General features: G+C 41.8%; 1 protein-coding gene across 11 annotated transcripts in view; it reads left to right on the top strand.

Annotated features, from left to right (window-relative positions):
* CTNNA2 (catenin alpha 2) overlaps positions 1–23,366 on the top strand; it is a 750,149-nt gene that overhangs the window by 201,852 nt on the left and 524,931 nt on the right. For 10 of the 11 annotated variants that reach the window (XM_039539873.1, XM_039539874.1, XM_039539878.1 and 7 more), the window contains 2 exons: positions 5,871–5,990; positions 9,226–9,492. In XM_039539873.1, the coding sequence (XP_039395807.1) occupies positions 5,871–5,990; positions 9,226–9,492 (387 nt within the window). Of the gene's footprint in view, positions 1–5,870; positions 5,991–9,225; positions 9,493–10,439; positions 10,457–23,366 lie in introns of those variants that run through there. The other variant, XM_039539880.1, reaches the window with a different exon arrangement.

Here is a 23,366-nt window from a genome sequence, read left to right as displayed (position 1 = left end):
TGTAGCTTTTGCAAATCATCCAAGAAATTATTTCAGAGAACCTGCACCCTTATTTTTATGTATTTTTGTCTCCTGTGCTTTTTGTTAAGATTGTGTTTAAGCACTTGAAAGTTAACTTTGCATTTGATCATTTTGCATTAATTTTACAGCTTTAAAAGAACACTCATTATTTTTACTTTCCAATTGAGAGACGGGCAATGCAAATATTTGCACCTTATTATTATTTTTGAGACCAAAGTAGCTTTAGGCCACTTTTTGGCATTAAAAGGCCAAAGATCGATGGTGGTAGTTGTCACATGTGGAACAGCATTAATATCAACTTTCAACTAATGTACAAAGACTGATTTAAAGTATGTAATGATTTTAACTTCAGGTACTCTGAAAATTAATTAATTAAAATCACTTTGTTATAAGAGGTGATTTATCCAAGAGGCACCGTAAAATGTACTATCATCAGTTTTAATTTGAAATCACGTCAAGGCAGTGAGTTGCACTTCAGTCTTTATGGAGAGAAGTGCATTTTAATCAAATTGTGAATGTACGTAGGTGCTCTTCAGAAAGATTGTTAATCACTTTATCAGATTATAATCATTTACTGCTAGCATTAATATTAAAGTGTGTGTGTGTGTGTGTGTGTGTGTGTGTATCAATTAATTACTGTTTAATCGTAACAATATATGCATATTCATTTAAACACTCTCACATGTTTATTTGAAGAATGAGGATATTCTCAAATGTGACTTTGTGAAAAATATCAGTTTAGGAATCCATATTCAAAGACTTTCAATAGATTCCGTAGACAATTTTCTCATTTTAAAATTTCACTTCTACCCCTAGAAACTCAACCTGAGACTTGAAAGTCATACTGCATTATTTGTGACTTGCATGTCATTGTCAATCCTACATATTTTTTTCATTCTGAACTTACTTAGTTCTGTCGATAATATATGAGCATAAGTAAAATCTTTCCCTGAGGTATATTGACTCTTAAATACTAGTTGGAATGAAAAGTAGCACAATCTTATTAGCAACTACAATGACCCCATAAAGTTAATTGTAATTGGCCTTCATTATCTTTTTGATTTTATAAATCATTTGTTTTCTCCACTTTACTTTATTGGGCCATTGTAGGTTTTACTGAATGTGGAAACTGGAACTGTTTGCAAAGGCAGATGGAACTTGGCCTCCCAACATTTCTGGGAAAGGGAAATCAATTCCTTTCTCATAAGTCAATTGAATACCACACTGGGTTTAAAATCAAGTCCTTCTCATTATTGTCTTGTACATCCCATTACTTCCCCTTCCTACCCAGCCACTTAAATTGCACCATGATTTTATCAGGCTTTAAAGACATTGGTTTTAGCTTGAACAATTTCAGTGGAATAAACACTGAGCTAAGGTCAAAAATGGGTGGAAAAAGGTAAGATGGTATTCGAAATTATGTTAATTTAAGGTCCAGTATCTTGTGAAGAAGAATGATGGGGGATTTAATAGCTGCCTGAAGGGGGGTTCCAAAGAGGATGGATCTACACTGTTCTCCGTGGTACCGGATGGTACCAGACAGAACAAGGAGTAATGGTCTCAAGTTGCAGTGAGGGAGGTTTAAGTTGGATATTAGGGGGAAAAAAAATTCACTAGGAGGGTGGTGAAGCACTGGAATGGGTTACCTAGGGAGGTGGTGGAATCTCCTTCCTTAGAGGTTTTTAAGCTCAGGCTTGACAAAGCCCTGGCTGGGATGATTTAGTTGGGAATTGTTCCTGCTTTGAGCAGGGGGTTGGACTAGATGACCTCCTGAGGTCCCTTCCAACCCTGATATTCTATGATTCTATGATCTCTAGAAATAACTAACACACACACACACACACACACACACACACACACACACACACACATATTGTGATGCTGGGATTCTCAGCTTTACATCCCTACATTACTTTGTATCCTTGATGCTTGGCATATATTGAACAGTGATATAGTGACCTGTCCCTTGGGCCATACAAATTCGGCTAATTAACAGATGAATCAAGGTGCTTTCAGCATTGCAACATCCTGGGCTACTTGAGACAATGAGAAGATGTGTTGCATAGGAAGATGTTTTGTATAGTAACCATGTTTCAATAAAATAAAATAAAATAAAATAAATAAAAATATCAGTCACTGAGCTATAACAAAAGTACAACTTACATAGCTCAAGGTATTATAGAAATAGTACATGTAGGCCCTTTCGTCCCAAAGGATCTTAAATAGCTTTACAAAGTAGGCAGCAGAGATCAAATGTATGGTTTCTTACAGTTCCCAATAAAGGTGGTGCAATAGTGGCTTTGTTGAAAGGGAGAAATGTCTGATGAGGTGATGCAGAAATAACTCAAGTATTTGGAATTATAACAGTTTATCTATCAGCTGCTTGTAACCTAGTTCTGATATTGGTCTTGTAATAATTATGGAGTAAATGCCGCAATAACAATTATGTGGGTGAAGTTTGTGCTCTGAAGTTAACTCACAAAAGGAAAATGATTAAAGTTAATAAATACCATATCCCCTGTGGCAGAAGACTTTTCATAAAGTGATCACTCTATATCTGACCTGTCAGTCCTCATCCTCAAAGGAAACCTGTATCACACTTTCAAAAGACAAGCCTGGGAGCTTAAATTCATTACTCTGCTAGACATCAAAAATCATGGACTGAACAGAGACACTGGATTTATGGTTTGTTACAACAATCTGTAACCCAGTAACCCCATCTTTTTCTCCTCTGACTGCAGAGGTGATAATGGGCCACTCTTCCTTGAGTGGTCCCTTACAATATGTGCTAACTACTTATGCCAAACAATCTGTTCCACTTTGCATTTTGCTGTGGCTCTGGGAGTTCCTTTCCCAGACCTGAAGAAGAACTCTGTGGGTATATCAACACAGCAAAGAAAAATCTGTGACTGGCCCATGCCAGCTGACTCAGGCTCGCAGGTCTCGGGCTGTGAGGCTGTTTTCATTGCTGTGTAGACTTTTGGACTTGCACTGGAGCTCAGGCTCTGGAAGTCTACACAATGAAACAGCCCCACAGCCGAGCCCTGCAAACCCAAGTTGGTTGACACAGGCCAGCCACGGACCCTTCTTTGCTGTGTAGACATACCTGTGTGGCTTAAAAGCTTGAGGGTTAGTATTTCAAGTGGTGGTAGATAAATAGCAGGAACAAATTAGACCATACAATATAGTTTTTATACTAATTTTGTGAGCTGTCATGGCAGTTAGGATTTGAACATCATTGTTCAGTTTATGAGTTAGAAATGAGATGATACAGGCCCAGATTGATTCGACCACAAAAGCAAAGTGCAGCTTGTAACTGTTAGATGTAGCGTAACACCTCCAGGAAACAGCTATACATTTAAATTGCCAGCCAAAATATTTCTCTGCAGGACTCTGTGAGCCTGATTCTCCGTGGCCTTGCACTTTGTGCAGCCATTTACCTTTGTGTAAAGTGGGTGCAAAACGTGACAGAATGAATATTATCCACTTGGACTGGTGCTAACCTTTTACATTCACTTTGCAAGGTAAAAATAACACAAGGTACAAGTTAGCAGTGAAGCAGACCCTGTATATTTTAAGCCCTGCCTAAATTAATTAGATGCCTGCCCTTGTTATTGATGTTGATGAGGTGCCAGAGACTTTACAGAAACCAAGATGGAGCTCTAAATCCGGAACAAGTCCCTATTGGAATTAAATAACCTTTCCTCTGAAAAAGGAAGGTTCATGTGTCTGCTGTTAGCAGCATGTCCAGATTGACAACACCTATTGTTCCAGTTAAATATGTCATTAATTCAACTTGATACAGATCAGGATAGATCTACATTCACTGATTAAACCCTTCTGCTGGGAATTTCACTCATCTCTCAAATGACAGAAAAGGTTCACAAAATTTCACTGCCCCACTTGCTCACAGGGCAGGTAATTTTATTTCCTGGATGAATAAAGCATTTTAAATCTTTTGATTATAACCGTAATGGTAAGCGGCTTTTATGCTGGAGCTGGTAAGTTTGGGATAGCCGTACTAGGTGGGCACTTAGGAGCTTCATATCGTCACCTCTTTTGCTGAACAAATTAGAATCACTATGGAGAGCGTGCTTTTTCTATTAAGTTCTGCTCTTTATGTAAAAGTAAATGTAACACATTTGATAACAGTAGAAAAAATAGAAAATGAAGCCCCAAACTAGTTCTTATGCCACAGTTACTTTTCCATGTTGGGCCTCCTGTTTTAACTACATTTAAAAAGATGCTATGTTAGCTATGTAACCCAGGGTAATCTATACATTTAGTTTCAACAGTAAGTGTAATTTTCTTTACTTTTGATTTCTTCCCATATGTTGTAATTAGCCTTAGACTGCATCTAGACTAGAGACCTTACAGTGGCACAGCTGTACAATGCAGAAGCGCCGCTGTAAGATTGCCCGTGTAGCTGATCTGTGCCAACATAATTAAATGAGTGGTGGTAGCTCTGCCAGAGGGAGAGTGTCTCCCAGTGACATAGAACTGTCCATACCAGCGCTTCTGTAGGTGTAACTATTGTCTCTTATGGGGGTGTTTTTTCACATCCGTGAGTGACGTAAGTTGTACTCACAAAAGTGCTAGAGGAGACATACCCTTAGTTTTCACATAAGGCCTATACTACACATACACGGTTATGAAATTGTTCTCTCTATTTACAATTGGACGGTCACACACTTAATTTCTGTTGACTAGACTTATTTCACATGTCATGGGCTCCTTACATCCCTCCATTCCACCCCACAAGTTCCTTGTGTGCCACCCTCCTATCCCTCTCTATTCCAGGGACTCCTGCAACTCCCCCCAGTTTGCCCTTGCCAGGGGTCCTGGGTGCCCCTTTCCTCCATATCAGAGTCTCTCAATCTGCCCCCCACCAGTAGTTGCATGTGTGTCCCCCCATGTCCTCTTCGCACCATTCCAGGGTCCTTCTTCCCACCCTTTTGTCTCTGCTGGGGGCTCCATGTGTGCCTCCATTTCCCACTTCCCCCATGCCAGGCTCCTCCAATCTCTGCTTTGCCAGACTTCCCCCTCCTCCTTACCTGAGTCCCCAATTTTCCTCCCATGCCAGGAGGTGGGTGCTATCCCCCAGGTGTCCCTCACCTTGCTCCCACAGTAGTTATTAGTTTTCTTTCAGTCTGGGAGATAAGTCCTTCAGCGTGTCAACTTATTAAACTCCATGGGGAGGATAGGCAGAGCTTGGATATGGGTATTGTTTTCTTGGGTGGCATTAATGGTACCATCATCCAGTTGTTGCTCTATAGACAATTGCAGAGCTGATTGTAGTTGTGGCTATGCTAATCAGTTGACACAGCATCCCTGTGCCTCCCATTTTTCTTCTTTTGGATTTCCAATTTCCCCCCAATTCAGTTCAGGCCATTGATGCTTAGAATATCCTCTGAAATTTTGTAATGGATTGGGTATGGTATTCATAAGTTATTGCCATGCAGACAGATACCAGAGAAATTACATACAGTTGAATGTAGGTCCTTGGCAAGCCTGGCCAATAAAAAAAAATGACACAGATATTAAACGTGTTTAATCTAGGAAGTATATCTGAATAAGACAGTGTCTAAACTATTGACTGTTATGTGAAGTATGAATTATAGTGGCATGCAAAGAAGGAAAAGTAATACAGGACAACATTAAGAGAGAGTTTTTGTATTAGCTTTATTAAACCAAACTGAGGTCAGTTGAATTACTCCAGGGTTACTGTACATTGATGTAACTGAGAGTCTATGAGAAACTGGGGCATAGAAGGTTAGTGACTTGGTCAAGGTGGGAAAAGTGACAGAGCCAGATTAAAACTCTAATAAATGTCATATATTAAATTCTAGGTAGAAGAAGCACTGGAAGCTGTGAAGAACGCAACAAATGAGCAAGACCTAGCAAATCGTTTTAAAGAATTTGGGAAAGAGATGGTGAAACTTAACTATGTGGCTGCCAGAAGACAACAGGTGGGTAAATTGTAAAGCAGTGGGTGTGAAAATTCAGTCATATAAAATAACCTGGGTTTTTATCATGTTCAAAGAAATGTTGTTTCTGCTTTGCATAATCAGATCTGTCAATAATTATTATATCATTACCTATATCTTAAGCCTATTAATTTTCCAATTCACAGTTGCCTTTTTTTAGAAGTGTTTTTCTTTTAAAAGGAAAATCTTGAAAAAAACCAAAGCTTCAATTAAGACTGTCTTAAAGAGTAAGAGAGTAAATGACCAAGGAAATTACGTTATCTAGTAGTGACTTCAATCCAGTCCAGGTCAGTAGAGACTGACAGATTTTCAAAAATGGTCTAAAATTAGGCTTCTACATTCATATTTAGGCACCTAAATACGTTGTTAGGGCTAATTTCCCACTCTGGCACTTCGAGTGCAGAAGGTGATGGCCTGCAAGGAGTCTAAAGATTAATACCGACCACTCCAGGCTTGTATTAAACTCCCAAGGTTACAGCTTTTCTCTGACCTTGGATTGGTAGATGCTACCACCACCCAAGTGCAGAACCCTGCTGAGAGCACAGGAAGGTGCCCTTGGGAATTCCTTCCTGTGGGGTGCCCTCAAGGCCTTTTACCACCCCCACCAGGGAAGAGCTAAGAAAGAAAAACAAAGGGAATCAGCTGTGGCCACCAGCTAATTAAACAACATGTGCACAAACCTCTTAGGACACAAAAATCCAATTCTGCTTTTAAAAAGGGTAAATTTTATTAAAAAAACAAACACACAGAAAATACATCTGGGAACTCAGGCTATTGCTAGATTTTAAAAGAAACAACTACAAGGATTAAGCCCCAAGAATAGCTTTCTTGAGGTCCATCATAAAGGTTACAAGCAAAACAAAAGCACCTGGGGTTAGCACAGGGAAGTCCACAAGCCATAAAGAAATAAAAGGAATAAACCTAATCACATCTTCATAGACATTTCCTGATCTACTTACATCTCTGGGGTTTTAAATGAGTAGTTTCTAGGCTTGATGCTAATGATTTTTCATACCTGGCCCAAGCTTCTTACAGCATAGCTCTGCCCTGCCCCCTCTCTCTGGGAGAAGAACCACAGACAGACAAAAGGGGAGTCATTTTTCAATTTTAAAAGTTCTAGCCTTCCCATTGGCTCTTTTGGCCAGGTGCCCACTCACTTCCTTTGACCTGTGCATAGCAGTGAGACTTTTTAACCCTTTACAGGTAAAGCGATTAGAGAACAGCTACTAAAAGGGATTTTATAGCTATTGGCTGGCTGGGTGTCCATAAAAGGGAGCTATCCCCCCCGCCCTTCATTTATCACATAAGTGCTCTAATTTTCAAAACACCCAACAACTCACACTCAAATTGTAAATACTACTAATGGAAATCAAAGGGAGTTGGTAGGACCTTACTCTCCTGAAAATTATCCCACATATTTAGGTGCCTAACATTAGATATAATTTATTTGAAAAAAATTGCCATTTTTTTTTACCAAAAAAAGTTGTTCATATGGATAGAGCTCTCTGGTAGTCTAATGCAGGGTTTCTCAAACAGGGGATGCCGCTTGTGTAGGGAAAGCCCCTTGCTGGCCGGGTCAGTGTGTTTACCTGCCCTGTCCACAAGTCTGGCCGATCGTGGCTCCCACTGGCCACGGTTCGCTGCTCTGGGCCAATGGGAGTTCCTGGAAGCGGCAGCCAGTAAGTCCCTCAGCCCACATCACTTTCAGCAGCTCCCATTGGCCCAGAGCAGCGATCCGCGACCAGTGGGAGCCACGATCGGCCAGACCTGCGGACGGGGCAGGTAAACGCACTGGCCCGGCCCACCAGGGGCTTGCCTTACACAAGCGGCAACCCCTGTTTGAGAAACCCTGGCCTAATGTAATAGGAGTCTTTCCATTTCAGAAGGAACAGGAATTTATTATGATGCTCACAAACAACATTGTTAGTTTTCAGATGATTAAAAAGATAATCTGATTGTTTGTATTAACAAAGAAATAAAAAATAGAAGACCTGAAAGTGACAAAAATGTTTCAGCATCCAAAATTACATATATCTGTGCAGAAGGTCAGACTTTTCCCTTTTAGAGCATACACAAAGCTGATGATTGTTGCAACCGTGGGTCCTTATAGGGGCAGACATTATAGAGTCTCACTGTTATACATTCCCTTCCACTCGGCATATAGCTTTCACCTAAGCAGCCCAATCAATGAGAGCAGGCTTGCTCTGTTACAGACCTTTAAAGTAGATTTCCCTGTAGAGATGGGAAATAAAGGAGGGAGAAAACACATCCATTCACTAGGCTGCTCATAGCTAGGCCTCCTCCCAGCCAGTGCTGCTTCCAGTCAGTCTCCACACCTTCTAATAGAGTAAAAAAGAACAGATTATATTGTTGCTGCAAAATAGCTCTACAGTGTATTATTTCAATAAACAATTTACAGAGAATTTTTAGTGTGCAACACAATTTATAAACAATATACTTCCACACACAGAATTTCCACTGCAGAGAAGGCCACCTTTCAGGAACATTGCCTTGTGTGTGTTTCTTTCTCCATCCTGGATATGATTCTTTTCTTCTTCTTTTGACATCACACATGTTTCTAGTTCATACATATTTTGTATATTTTCTCTACAATTATTTTTTTAATTTATTTTTAATAATTTCTTTGGTGTTTAAGAATATTCACATTTCCAGGCAGTTGCCACCCTCTCTTTCTTTTTCTTCTTCCCATGAGGTCCACTGGCATTCCATGCTATCTTTTTTGTGTGTCTTGCTGCTGTTCTTTTAGATGTTTTGCCCAGAAGTTTTCCCGCATTTTAAGATCGTTAGTGTTTTCCTCTTATTTTCCTCCATTTTTCCATGTGGCTGACCTGTTATAACATAGAAGAAAAACAAAACAAAATAAAAAACAGGATTTCTTGGGCAGGAGGAACATTGTGTTGTGACATAACTGGTAAATTCTGTGATAGATTCCATTGCTACAGAACCAGGACCACAGGGCCCTACTTACGAGCATATAAGAATAAACATTGTAACTGTGGGTGTAGCATTTTCTAATTAGGATGACCAGATGTCCCAATTTTATAGGTACAATCCTGATTTTTGGGTCTTGTCCTTATATAGGCTCCTATTACCTCTCACCACCGTCCCAATTTTTCACATTTGCTGTCTATTCACCCTAATTCTAATGCTAAAGCTTCATTATATAACTGTACAGTGTACGTATCTTTTTGTACAGGAACTGAAAGATCCTCACTGTAGGGATGAAATGGCTGCTGCTCGAGGTGCTCTGAAGAAGAATGCTACTATGCTGTACACGGCATCTCAAGCGTTTCTCCGTCACCCTGATGTAGCAGCCACTAGGGCCAACAGAGATTATGTCTTCAAACAAGTACAAGAAGCAATAGCTGGTATCTCTAACGCTGCACAGGCCACCTCACCAACCGATGAGAACAAGGGGCACACTGGTATTGGAGAACTTGCTGCAGCACTAAATGAATTTGATGTAAGTATTAAATGTGTGCGCAACATGACACACCTTTCAGGAAATGCCACGTATCTTTTGTCAAAGAGAATTTGAACAGTCTATGCTTGCTTTGTACACAGTTTTCTTTTGGTAGGCTGCAGAAAGCAAGTGGCATGTGGTCTTTAAATTTTAATGAGAAATAGCTTTTGCTTTCAGTGAATACTAGAACTTCCAAGCCATTGTTTGCATTCTTCGGCCGTGACTGACAGAGGCAAAGAAGTCTCTCTTCTTTTGCCTTAGCCTCAGCAAAATCTTATCCAGCTAAACTGTTCAAGTTGGTTGGTAGTCTGATTAATCTGGTTGCCTTAGTTCTGCTAAAGAGTTGAGTTTTAAGAGTGTCTTTATCTACTTTGCTGAAAAAGATAAGCTGTGATTTATGATGATTTGGTTGTTGTCACAGGCAACATCAGTGCAGAAAGATAGAAATACATGTTCTTCGCTGAAATGTTGAAGGAGCGATGCCCAACTGGTTGTTCATTAGATTCTTGCCCCTCACCTACAAGGATATTTTCAGAGAAGACCACTGCTACTAGCTTTTGTGCAGACAGGGTGCCACTGCCTTCAAGATTGAGGTGGTGACAAGGCCCATGGTTAAAGCCTTGTCAATGACTTCTTAGTTCTAAGTTTCCCCCATCACATTTTTGTGGAATGCCATTGAGAAGGCATTTTTGGAAGAGCTCTAGATGCATAATTTCGTTTGCATAAAATCTACCCTGGAGAAGGGCAAACATAGTACTTATCTTTAAAAAGGGGAACAAAGAGGACCTGGGGAATTACAGACCAGTTGGCCTAACTTTGATGTACAAATTATTAAACAATTAATTTGTAAGCACCCAGAGGGTAATAGGGCGATAAATAATAGCCAACGTGGATTTATCAAGAACAAATCATACCAAACCAACCTAATTTCCTTCTTTGACAGGTTTCCAGGCCTAGTGGATAGGTGAGAAGCAATACACGTGGTATATCTTGATTTTATTAAGGCTTTTGATGCAGTCCCACATGATGATCTTATAAGCAAACTAAGGAAATGTGGTCTAGATGGAATTACTGTAAGGTGATACACAACTGGTTGAAAAACTATACTCAGAGAGTCATTTTCAATGGTTTGCAGTCAAACTGGGAGTATGTATCTAGTGAGGTCCCACAGGGATGTGTTCCTGGGTCCAATGCTATTTAGTATTTTAATTCATGTCATATAATGGAGTGAAAAGTATGGTTATCAAATTTGTGATTGACACCAAGCTGGAAGGGGTTACTAGCACTTTTAGAGCAAGGGGTTCATATTCAGTTCATGGTCCAGTATAACCCCCAGATTCTTTTCAGCACTGCCTAGCTAATTATTCCCTGTTTTGTACTTGTCATTTTTCTTCATGAATGCAGTATTTTGTATTTGTCTTTACTGAGTTTCATCCTGTTGATGTCATACCAATTCTGCAATATATCAAGATTGTATTGAATTCTAAATATAGATTCTAAGACCAGAAGGGACCATTGTGTTCATCTAGTCTGACCTCCTGTATAACACAGGCCAGAAAACTTCTCCAGAATAAATTCCAAGAATATATTGTTTAGAAAAACAGCCCATCTGGATTTAAAAATTGTTGTAATGAAGAATCCACCATGATCCTTGGTAAATTGTTCCACTCATTAATTACTCTCACCCTTTAAAAAATTACACCGTATTTCCAGTCTGTCACCAACCAGGCCATGGGCAATTATTCCTAGTGGTGAAGGCAAGAGTTCAACCTACGAGTTAGAGCTGGGTCCAGGGTGAGTGGAGTACAGGAAACAAACTGATCTATCAGTACCAGAGGGGCAGAAGCCAAATGCCAGAACAGGAGGATCAACCGGAGTCATAAGCCAGCAGAGTCAAAGCCAGGGTTCGAAACCAAAACACTGAAGCTACTGGGGAGCCGGGCAGGATCATACACTGGACGCAGGCTGAGACAAGCAGGAGCAGGGAACTGGAATAAGCAGGAGCAAGGACTGGAACAAGGGCAAGCACTGCTGTGAGTCTAGTATGGATTGAGCAGCCTATGAACTGTGTGGGGGCCAGGCATTTAAGCAGCAGAGCTAAACCAGCAGCCAGTCAGGGGTTGTGGCTGTCTAAGAGGTCGAAGGCAGTGATTCTCAAACTTTTTTTTTCATGGACCACTTGAAAATTGCTGAGGGTCTTGGCGGACCACTTAACGATCTTTCCAAATGTTGTTTGTACCGTTAGTTAAGTATTGTAAAGGGCTTTGGATAAAAGTGCTATATATAAAAAAACCTTAATAATAATAAATGTTTTTTAGTTCTACAAATAAAAGCACAAAACTCATATTTTAATATCAGTAGTCTTACCTTTCTAATGAAACGGTTGTGCCCTCTCTCCCCCCATGCAGCAGCCCCGGAGCTGGGAAGGAGGGCTATTTCTTACCGGCGGCCACAGCCCTGGGGCTGGGGAAAGTCGCCTCTTTCTCTGTCTGCTGCAGCCCAGCACATCCCAAATTTCTCCCACCTACTTCCTATTCCCCCCAAGGCCACCACCTCACCTTACATGTGCGTCTTCTCCAGGGTCCAGGCACCTAATTAATAGAGCCATGTCTGCACGGCTCCACTAATTAGGTGGGTGGCCCTTCATTCTCCCGTGTGCGGCCACCCAGGCACGCACCTTAGAGAGAACTATCCGCGGACCACATGAATGGAGCTTGCAAACCACTGGTGGTCCACGGACCACAGTTTGAGAACCTCTGGTGTAAGGCAATGCAGCTGGGCTCATTGGTTGCCTAGCAGCGCACTTAATCTGGGAGCAGGACAGCAGTTGTTCCTAGCTGGTCTGGTCCCTGACACATCTGAATTTATCTAACTTCAGCTTCCACCTATTGGATCATGTTATACTTTCCTCTGCTAGATCGAAGAGCTCATTATTAAATATTTGTTCCCCATGTAGGTACATATAGTCACCCTTAACTTTCCCTTTGTTACTCTAAATAGATTGACCTCCTTGAGTCTGCCACTATAAGGCATGTTTTCTAATCCTGAATCCTCTCCAATTTATTAACAAACTTCTTGAATTGTGGAAAGCAGAACTGGACACAGTATTCCAGTAGCAGCTGCACCAGTGAAACATATGGAGATAAAATAACCTCTCTACTCCTGTTTATGCATCCCAAGATTGCATTTGCTCTTTTGGCCACCATGTCTCTCTGGGAGATCATGTTCATCAGATTATCCACCATTACCTCCAAATCTTCTTTAGAGTTACCACTTCCCAGAACATAGTCCCCCATCCCGAAAGTATGGCCTACATTCATTGCTCCTAGCTGTATACATTTACCCTTCGCCGTATTAGAATGCATAGTTTGCTTGAGCCCAGTTCACCAAGCGATCTAGATCTCTCTGAATCAGTGACCTGTCTTATTTACTATTTACCATTCCCACAATTTTTGTGTCATCTACAAACTTTATCAGTGATGATTTTTTTTTTTTTGCCTTCCAGGGCATTGATAATGATGTTAAATAGCGTAGGGCTAAGAACAGATCCCTGCTAGATCCCACTGGAAACAGACCCACTTGATGATGGTTCCCAGTTTACAGTTACATTTTGAGACCTTTCAGGTAGCTAGTTTTGAATCCAATTAATGTGTGCCATGTACAGTTTCTTATTCTAGTGTTTAAATCAAAATGTTGTGCAGCACTGTCAGGAGGTCACCGGGCAACTCATCCTGGCTGGGAGCTGGCTTAGGCAGGGGCAGGTGGTTGCTGGTGTAAGGCCAGCTAGCAAGAGCCACGCCCTCTCCCCTTTTGTCCACTTGATCCTTCCTAAATATGTTATAATAACTGATGATAGCATTCCAATTGTGCTAATCATCCCACCAGGTGTCAATAATACCAACTAGATCAATATTATACTCATATATGAGCAATTCCAATTCCTCTTGTTTGTTACCCAAGTTCCTAGCATTACTGTATAGGCAATTCAAGAATTTCTTCTCTTCATTCCTTTGTTTACTTGATTAATTTTGTTCTCAACATCTATATTTTGTGCTAACTCAGTGCTTATATCTTCACTCTTTTGACTCTTCCCCTTTGCTGTTAGTTGAACTCCCTCCTGACTACTCTAGCCAGCCTATGCCCAGGGAGATTGGCTCCCCTTCTACTCTATCCCCATAGATGGACCAAAGTTCCACAAAACCAAAGCTCTCCACACTACACCACTTACCTAGCCAGCAATTCACTTCTGGAATCTTTTGTCTTCTGTCTTCCCTTGCTTGTGGGACAGGAAGGATCACAGAGAGGATGGCTTGGACATTCTTCTTCAGCATGCTTCTGAATTCCCTGAGGTCTTCTGTTTTGTGCAGGAGATCCTGAAACATACTATCATTAGCGCTGATATGAACCATCAACAATGGATCCTTGCCTGTAGACTTCAGAAGCCTGTCCAAACTTAGAGTGATTCTTGTGTCTTGGCTCCAGGAAGGCAGCACACTGTTCTGCTGTCCACATGTCCCCTGCAGAATGGTCATTCACTTCTTCAGAGTATTGAATCTCAAACAAGAATCATCTGTCTTTCTTGGATTGTTGGAGAACTCTTTGCAGGTAAGCTTGATTTTTTTTTATAGGTTTGGTCGAACTGCCATCCACACATGTCTTCTATATCTCTCCTTTCCCTGGGATGTGCTGGAATTTAAGAGGTATCTTCCATAGTTTCCATGCTGAGGACTTCATATGGATTTGAAATTTCCGGCTGGGTGGAATTCCTGCTGCTGCTCTTCTTTCTGGAGGCCACAGTCTGGCTATCCTTGTCTGTCTCCAATGATATAGAATGACGCCATAACCTTTTCCCCTCCTCTCTAACTTCCATTCTTGCCAATTCCTTTTATGCCCATCTCCATTCTTCCTTGAACCTGAGCTACTGATGTTTTCTGAACTTCCTCGTCTAGGAACTCTTTGGCTTCTCTTATTTTCATTAGTGTGTCAACCTCCCCTTCCAATCCAATAATCTTTTTCTTCAGCATAGCCACCAATTTACATTTCATGCGCAGGAAATCTCATCTGGCTTCAGGCAGGAAGATAACATGACACATCTGTTGCAGGTCACCACCACTGTTCCATCACTGGCCATCCTAATATCACACATAGAGCTGAACCTGGAAGGAAAGCCTCTCGCACTCCCTCTCCAAACTCTTTCGGAAACTCCCCTGTTAGCTGCCTCTGTTTGTGGCTCTTGAGTTCACCTAGCAAGTGACTTTGTATACCAAGTCTGCCCTGCTTAGTCCTCACCTCACAACCAAGGCGTAATTAGGCACTCAGGGTATGTCAACACTGCAATGTAAACCTGTGTTTCTTAACTGGGCTTGAGCATCTACACTAATTTGTAGCCCCAGGTTAGAAATTGTTGAACCCTTCGTCCCGGTCTGGAGCTTCAGCATCTACACTGCATTATGTTGGCCTTGGTCCAAACAACCAGATTCCAGACTGCCCAGTGCCTTCCCAAAATGTGGCCGCTCTAGCCCTTTGTCCATGGGAAGACTTGACTGTCCAGAGGACAAATAAAATCAGCCTGTGGGATCGTGGGACACTATTGGTGGCCTCCCAGAGCATAAATCCGGTGAGGCTGCATCTACATCTACAGTGCAAAGCAATAGAGCTTGAATCCTGGGTCCTGGCTTGACTCAGGCTCAGACATCCATCCCCATGAGGTTCGGGGTTCTGGAACCTTGGGCCTGAGTCCTGGGCTAGTTCAATTTGTGTGTAGACGGAAGGGGGGTTATGCTTGAGCCTAAGTTTGAACCCTGGGCTTGGATTGCAGCATAGATATACCCCCAGAGACATCAAACAGCTGGGCTGATCCATGCTCCAGGGCCCTGCTCTGCAGCCTATACAGAGAGAACAAACAAGCAGTCAAACCAACAAACTTTACCCTAGTCTACTGAATGCATATCTAGCCACTGTGATCCAAGCATTTTTCCCCACCAGGATGGACTACAGTAATTCATTATAGCAGAGCTGTCCCTCTGATGTGGTTAAGATAAAGATTAAACTATAAGATTAAGATTAATCTACGACTAAGAGATTAAGACCAGATTTCTGTTTGAAGCTTGACTTTGTAAATGCTCTAATATCTATATGGTTATTTGGATTGCCTTTAAATTTGGTGTGCCTCATGGGGAGGCGAGTATGGTCACTGATCCAATTTGGAGTCATTTGACCAAGAGATACAATCCCTGCAGAAAACCATGAAAACCCCAACCCCCAGCTTTTCTTAAAGTTGACACATTCTGGGACTGTTTTTAGTGCACAGGTAGGGATCAAACCAGGGTTCAGATCATTGCCCCAGGGGCTCAGATATTCAAGAATTATCCCAATGGAGTCATTGGCACCCATAAGTCCTTTGGGGGAAATGAAATTAAAATATTATTTGAAAAAGAGTTTGCTTCTTCAGTTAGGCATGTGCCCAGCATTCTAATACACATGCACCTATTGACATGCCCAATCGATTACAACGAATGTGTGCAGACAGAGGAGTTAACATGACTGTTAGCCTTCACCATTGTACACCTGCTTCATATCTCAAGGGATTAAACAGTAGTTCTTTGAACCCCAATCACCCGGTGTCATCTTGAGTCCCACCTCGGACAGAAATCTGGGAAAGGTAGAAAGGCATTTGGCTAAAATCTCTGTCAGGTTTTTTTTTTTTGGGGGGGGGGGAATCAAAGTATTTTCTTAAAAATTGTTGTTGTTTTTAAAATTGACATGCAAATACCTGCCCTCAGTGGTGTGAGAGGGCATCTTACGGGGCAGAGAAGTGGGGGGAATAGGAGTGAGATTAATTTGGGGGTTGCATCGAGGAGAGGGGAAAATGGGGGTAGGTAGTAGGGGAGGTGAGAGGAGTTGGGGGACTCATGGGGGGAGGGACATAGGGGTGAGTGGCAAGAAGACTGGCAGAGTCAGGGGGCTGTCATCCTCACATTTCTCTTTCTGGGTGTGTGCCAGGATCTAGTGGCGGTCTGAGGCCTTCTCCCCACCCCACCCGATGTGAGCTGAGATCTGCGTATCCCTGCCCCCACCAGGGACTCTGATCACTGCTACCTTCCTCTTTGTGTGTGTGTGCCAGGATTTGGAGGGGGGCCTACTTGTCTAGGGAATCTGAGCCCCTCTCCAATCCCCCTGCCCCATGTGGGATGGATCTTGGGGGGCTTTGCCTCTCTGGGATGTCTGAGCCCTGTTCCTTGACCCCCATGTCTGTGCCAAGGGCTGGGGGGACCCCTACCCATCTGTGGGGATCTAACCCCACTCCATGTGCCTCCTCATGTGACTGGGGGGCTTGCCTTTCTCGGGGGGTGGGAGGGCAGCAGTCAGAGCCCCTCTCCCTACCTTCCCTCATGTGAGCTGGGATATCTTGGGTCCCTGCTGAGTGGGAGTGTCTGAACCCCTCCCTCTGATTGTGCCAGGATCTGGGGGTGGGGGGTCTGTGGCCCCATCCCATCTCTGGGAGCCTGACCCCCTCCATGCCGCCCTCATATAAGCCTGCTCTGGAGGAGTCTTGCTTTTCTGGGGAGGTGTCTGAACCCCTCTCCTTAGCCCCTCCCCCCACAAGAGCCTTCCCCCCAGTGTGTCTAAGCCCCACTCCCTCCCCCCGTGTATGTGTGCCAGGATCTGTGAAGCCCCTACCCATCTATGGGAGTCTGACACGCCCCCATCCTTGTGTGAATCAGGTTCTTGGGGGAATTGAGCCCCATTCCTTGCCCCCTTGATATGAGCTGGGATCTGGGTTACCTTGTCCCTCTAGGGGAGTCTGAGCCCATCTCCTTACCCTTCCACCTGGCCCATGTGAGCCACAATCTGGGGAAGACCTGCCTGTCTGGGTGGGGAGCTTAGAACAGCCATGCTGGGCGCCTGTATCAAGAACACACTACCGACACCGGGTGAGGAGCTGAGAACAGGCAGGCTTGACACAATCAGAAACTCTCCATCATGGAGGAGTGGGAATGAGAACACCCACTAACATGAATGGAGCAGTTCCCATTGCTCTGAGCTATTTTTTCAGGCTGCAATCCTCTCCATTGGGCATCCTCTTTAACCTGAGAACATCCCATTCAGATGTGTGGCTCACTTCACACCTCTCCCGGCCTGCTGTGCTGCTGATAGGTGTGTAGTGCCCCTCCCCTCCCTTCTCCACTCTCTCTAATGACAGCAGCGGAGCAGCAGCTCTGCTAGAGGTAGGGTCATGCCATTCTGGAAGGGCAGGAGTTGCCACTGGGACGCCTCAACTCTGCCTTAGCAATGGTTTTTGGGCATCGAGTTGTAGCTAAGGTTGAAGGTGGAAGCAACGTAGATGCTCCATCTCACTTAGAACTTGATTCCTCAGCAGGCTGGGCCTTTTCAATCACTTTGCAGTTGTGATCCACTTATCTCCTTGTCTGTATTGGGGCGAATAGGAGCAGAGGAAGGAAACAGGGTTACGGGATCTGGAGAGGTAGAAGGAGCAGAGGGGACAGGAGCTAGAGTAACAAGTGCATTGGAGCACTGGAGGAGAGGAGCTGGAGCCAGGAGATTGGCAGTAGGAGGAGGCCAGGGTGTGTGTGTGGATGAGAGCAGAGGGGGACAGACTGTGCCCACTAGAGAACACTCCCCTCCAGAACCTGGACTTGAACCCAGACATCCTCAGTCTCTGTGGTCCTCTGCTATCTGCAAATAGCTGTGAAACCCACCGGTAAAGTATATGGGATCATGTAATTAAAGATTGTGTCATAATGCATAGCAACAAGGGAGGCAGATTAAATTTGCAGAGCCAGCCTCAATTCTGGCATTTTCTGGCCTTTGAGTGCTTGACTTTCAGGAGCGGCTCCAGGCACTAGCTGGGGCAGCAAGCCGTGGTGGGCAGCCTGGTGGTCGCGGTGAGGGCAATTTGGCAGTGGGTATGCCAAAGGCGTGGGACCGGCAGATCACCCGCAGAAACACAGCCAAATCCGCGTGACCAGCAGACTGCCCGAAGGCGTGCTGCCGAAGGCCGCTTGACTGCCGTGCTTGGGGCGGCAAAAACCATAATTGACTTTGCAATTGAAGCATCGCTGTAACGTAGGTTTTTAAAATGTAATTTATTATTTTGATTGTGGTAGTGTCCTAAATGTTTTCCACATTCAGAAACAGACCCCAAAGTGTGCCTTTTAAGATGAACATCAGTACTCTGTTTTCTGCATTAGCTACCATGCAGAGTCCCAGGTGCAAAATGAAGGTGCTGGTTAGGATCTATAAAACCCTAAATGAATCTGAATCTGAGTTATCTGAGAGCTGTTGAAAGAACAGCTCTTCCCCTCCCCCTGTTGTTCTATCTATTTTTTCCTTGGATTTAACACTCTGTAGTGGCTGATGACATGGCTTCTCAATGGGGAGCCTATGTCTCTGGAATATGTTCTCTCTGCTAGAGCTTGGTACCTTCAGTGCACATTGTAAGACACAATTAATTTTATCAAGCTTTTCCTCTGTCTATACAGGGGTATTTAATGTGCCTTTGATTGCCTCGTCCAGAAACAAATTGCTTGACATGAATTAATTTAATAGCTGGGATGGGAAAGTTGTGTGATTCTTTGTGAAAAGGGTTCTGTTACTGAGGAAAAAGTTTAAAATTGTGTTTGTCTGGGGTTTTTAAAATGATTTTTTTATAGTGTATGGTGACATGTTTCTTCTATGCTGGGTGTCAATTTAAATGGTCTAGCAAATATCGGTAGCCTTGGAAATGGTCAATTGCTTAATCAATATTGACTTTATTAATCCTTTTTTTTTAATTTTTGCCATAAATATGTTGTTAAATGGCACGTAATCTTAACTTTGCCATTATGTTAATATGTCTTTAAAAGTATTGATGTTTATCACCGCTAGCATGGAGCAGAATTGCTAGTACAGTGTCAAAAGCCTTAATAATACATATAAGGACAAATTCATCTCTGGCAAATGTATTGACTTCAGCAAAAATAAACCTGATTATGAAGGATCTGAAATTGGCAAACAACAACAATAACAACAACAAAATCTCTGTGTAGAAATTGCAGGACCCTATGTATAAAGTGTGACCCACCTGGGTTTAAACTCATTTTTGATTTGTGCTTTTCAGAACTTCTTTGTGCCCATAATAAATGTTATGTATCTTCTGATTAAACTGATCGTATTTTTCATATTGAAGTTATTGTGGCTTTAAACTGTGGGTCAAGATTTTAGGAATCCCATATTTTTCAAGAAGCAGCAAAGAATCCTGTGGCACCTTATAGACTAACAGACGTTTTGCAGCATGAGCTTTCGTGGGTGAATGAATACCCACTTCTTCGGAAGTGGGTATTTGCATCCGAAGAAGTGGGTATTCACCCACGAAAGCTCATGCTGCAAAACGTCTGTTAGTCTATAAGGTGCCACAGGATTCTTTGCTGCTTCTACAGAACCAGACTAACACGGCTACCCCTCTGATACTTGACATATTTTTCAAGTATCTGTACACACTTTTTTTTAACTCCCTTAATGGTGAGAATCCTATAAAATGATCACAGTTTGATCTAATTGTACATTGGATCTTGCACAGGAGTTTTTTCCACATGGTATGGACAGCAGAATGTTGAAACTGACCATAATCATGTGATGCTTATCAGTTTCAAACTGATGCTGCTACCACTATCTGGAAAGGGCTACTGCTCAATGCAACAAGGGCCATTGTGCTCAGTGATAATAAATGCATTGATATTTGGGACTGAGAAGACTATGCAGGTCATCCGGTAGGATCCCCTGATTCTTCGTAGGAATATTCAGCCATCATTCCTCTTTCAGGTATTCTCTTTTCACACTTTTGCATGGTGTTGCAAGTGTAATAGATTCCTGTGTGATATGTAAAATCATAGTCACATCATTCATGATCTGTAAGTGTACTTGTAAAAAATGTATATGTCTTTTTCTTTGTAATATTAAGAAGCAAAAAGGAAGTTATTTTCATGTGTCCACTTTACTGCGGACACAGAGGTTTCATTTGAATATAATTTTGGTTTGCCTGCTTTTAGCCACTTTCACCTGAATGCTTAGCTGCAAACAGGGACTTACTCAGCCTTGTTCTTGAGGCTGAGACATCACTCTCTTTAGCCCTAAGATTATCTATCCAACAAATGTAGCTGCAGTTCTGAGATGATTCTGAAATCACTTCTCTATGTGCTAACAGATCAAACAGGCCAGCATGACGGCAGCACAGGAAACAAGGGGATAGAGAGTATCGGGGATAGCCGTGTTAGTCTGTATTCACAAAATCAACAAGGAGTCCAGTGGCAACTTAAAGACCAACAGATTTATTTGGGCATAAGTTTTTGTGGGTAAAAAACCTCACTTGCAGAAATGAGGTTTTTTACCCACAAAGGCTTATGCCCAAATACATCTGTTAGTCTTTAAGGTGCACCGGACTCCTTGTTGTTTTTAAGGGGATAGAGAGAAACTTCTGACCCTCCTTATGATAGTATAAGTTCAGCAAGGGAAAAGAATACCACTGTTAATCCTTTTGGTCGAATAATTAGCATCGCTACATTAATCTTTCAGTATCTCCTGTAGTAAAAACTTGCATGAGCGGTAACCTGGCTTTTGATATGAAGTATATGCTAAAGGAACACCTACTGTAGGGCAAAAGAATCATTCTGCACCAAAGCAAGAGTGCAGATTTGTCCTTAAGCATAATCCCACTTGAAACTTCTTTCACTGAGCTACTGCAAATTTCAGACTCAACTTTCCATGGTTCAAAACGTTGCTGTAATTTGCAAATACCTACATTGTTAGTGATTTGAAGTACTTTGTGAACCAAAATAGCCTGACATTTAGTTTAAAGCTTGAATTAGGTTGTACCTATCTTAAACACTTAAACTGTCATCTTTAAATAATTTCACATGGTAATTGTCATATTCTATGACATGTTGATTGTATACTGCAATGGAACAGCTACTTCTGTATGATTTGTATGTATCTTAGTCTTTGGAGGAGAACTATAATTTACTAGACTTTGGAAATATTTTCTATAGGAATGAAAAGAGCTTATGAATCCATTTAGTCAGAGTTTGACACTTTGAAATATTGTTTAGTTTTAGAATTTTTCTTTTGTTTTAAACAGGCGATAGTAAGTGTGTAGTATTTGATATTGCTTACATTTAATGTAAGTATTATTGCTCTTGGTTTCAACTGGATAATTTGACTAGTAATTAGGGTTTGATGTTTAATTTCCATACAATTTATCTGACTCTCTAGATTTTTGTTATGACCAATAACATACATACAAAAAGTATTTTTCTCTAAATTCAGGGTTTATTAAAGAAAGAGAATAAGATATAATAGAAGAAAGGACAATCATTTTTTTTAAAATATATAAAATGCAGAGTGGTGTTATAAGCAGAACCAGTTGTTCCTCATATTGGTAAAATTTCCTAACACTTTCCATTTTGAGACCTTGTTTTCAGTTCTGTATAGTTTTGTCAAACTTAAGACATTTAGGCTGAAAATGTTCCCGGTTTTTGTTTGTTTGTTTTTGTTTTGGAGTTTAAGCTAAAATGATTCAGCCATTTCCAAAGATGAAATACATTGTTTTCCCCATGTTAAAAAGTTCTTACAAGTGTCTCGTTGAGAAGCTGTAATGCCTTCATGCTTTGGAGCAGGGACTTCAAATTTGGCATGAGGGTTGGTTTGGTGTCAGGGATGTACCCTTTTGATGGCTCCATAAAAACTTGGCCAACTTATAAGCATTTGAGAAATCTTGATCCATGCATGCTCAGTTGAGACTTGTTAAAAATTGGCCGCTAAATTCTCCAAAGATTCCATAAACACTGAACATGCTCCATCCTAGGGGCTGAGCTGGACTCTTCCTGCATTTGCTCCTCCTGGTATCCAAAGACTGCTGTGGCACAAAGCACAGGAACTAAGAGCATCAACATAACTCATGCCCTGATTCAATGCTGCTGCATAGCGTACAAAGATCCATTTTGGTGTTAGTCATCCATGTTAAGGCTCTGTAACATACTTGTAAATCCATTCCCCAAAATACTCATAAAATCACTTCACTGTTATTTTATTCTATTACCAGATAAAACTAGGTGTGTATGTTTGCCTTAGAGTGACCAATCTATAACAGTAGCTACTGGAGCCATTGGCTACTTATCTCTGACATGTGACAGAACTGTATCATCTTTGGAAACTCTGATCCATGCCATGCTTCTTATCAGCACTCCTGTGTGTCATACCTTTATTACATGGTGTCAGCACAAATTGAATCTTGGGCAAAAATGGAGCAAATTAAGCCATTTGAATACCTTCATTTGGAATACCTTAACCTGCTTGATAACTGAAGGCGATGGCTGGAACACTTCTAAACTTTTTTGGAGGCAAATGATATTGCAGAGAAATCAGTATTTAACCACTGCTGCAGGTTGAAGGCCCCAAGATATTGAAAATCTACGATGTGGTCTATTGGAAGGAAAAAGAAGACTCCAAACTGCTAGACAAACTAATTCAAATGTTTCACTAATTCTGTAATCAATGGAAGCCTGTCATCTTGGAAAACACCTTTTCTTTATTACTAACCAGATGCCATATTAAATGATTGGGCATTGTCTTGCAGACCTATATAATAAAGCTAGATCATGTGAATTTGCACTTAACAGACGGACTGTTACAAAGTGAATTATTTGTCATATAACTGATAAACAAATCATAGTAAAGTTATTGGAGAAACTGACTTGGCTTTGGGGCAAAACATGGAAGTTTGCAGGGGTAGTGAAAACAGTGCTTCTTAAATGCAATGAAAGATCTGGTGTGCATCTAATGAAAACTGCAAACCAAGGCACAAAACCAGAATACAATGG

This window comes from Mauremys reevesii, linkage group 5 (assembly GCF_016161935.1).
Source record: "Mauremys reevesii isolate NIE-2019 linkage group 5, ASM1616193v1, whole genome shotgun sequence".
Taxonomy (NCBI): Eukaryota; Metazoa; Chordata; order Testudines; family Geoemydidae; genus Mauremys; species Mauremys reevesii.
The sequence above is the reverse complement of the archived record's forward strand: the minus strand, read 5'-3'. Positions and strand labels throughout refer to the sequence as shown.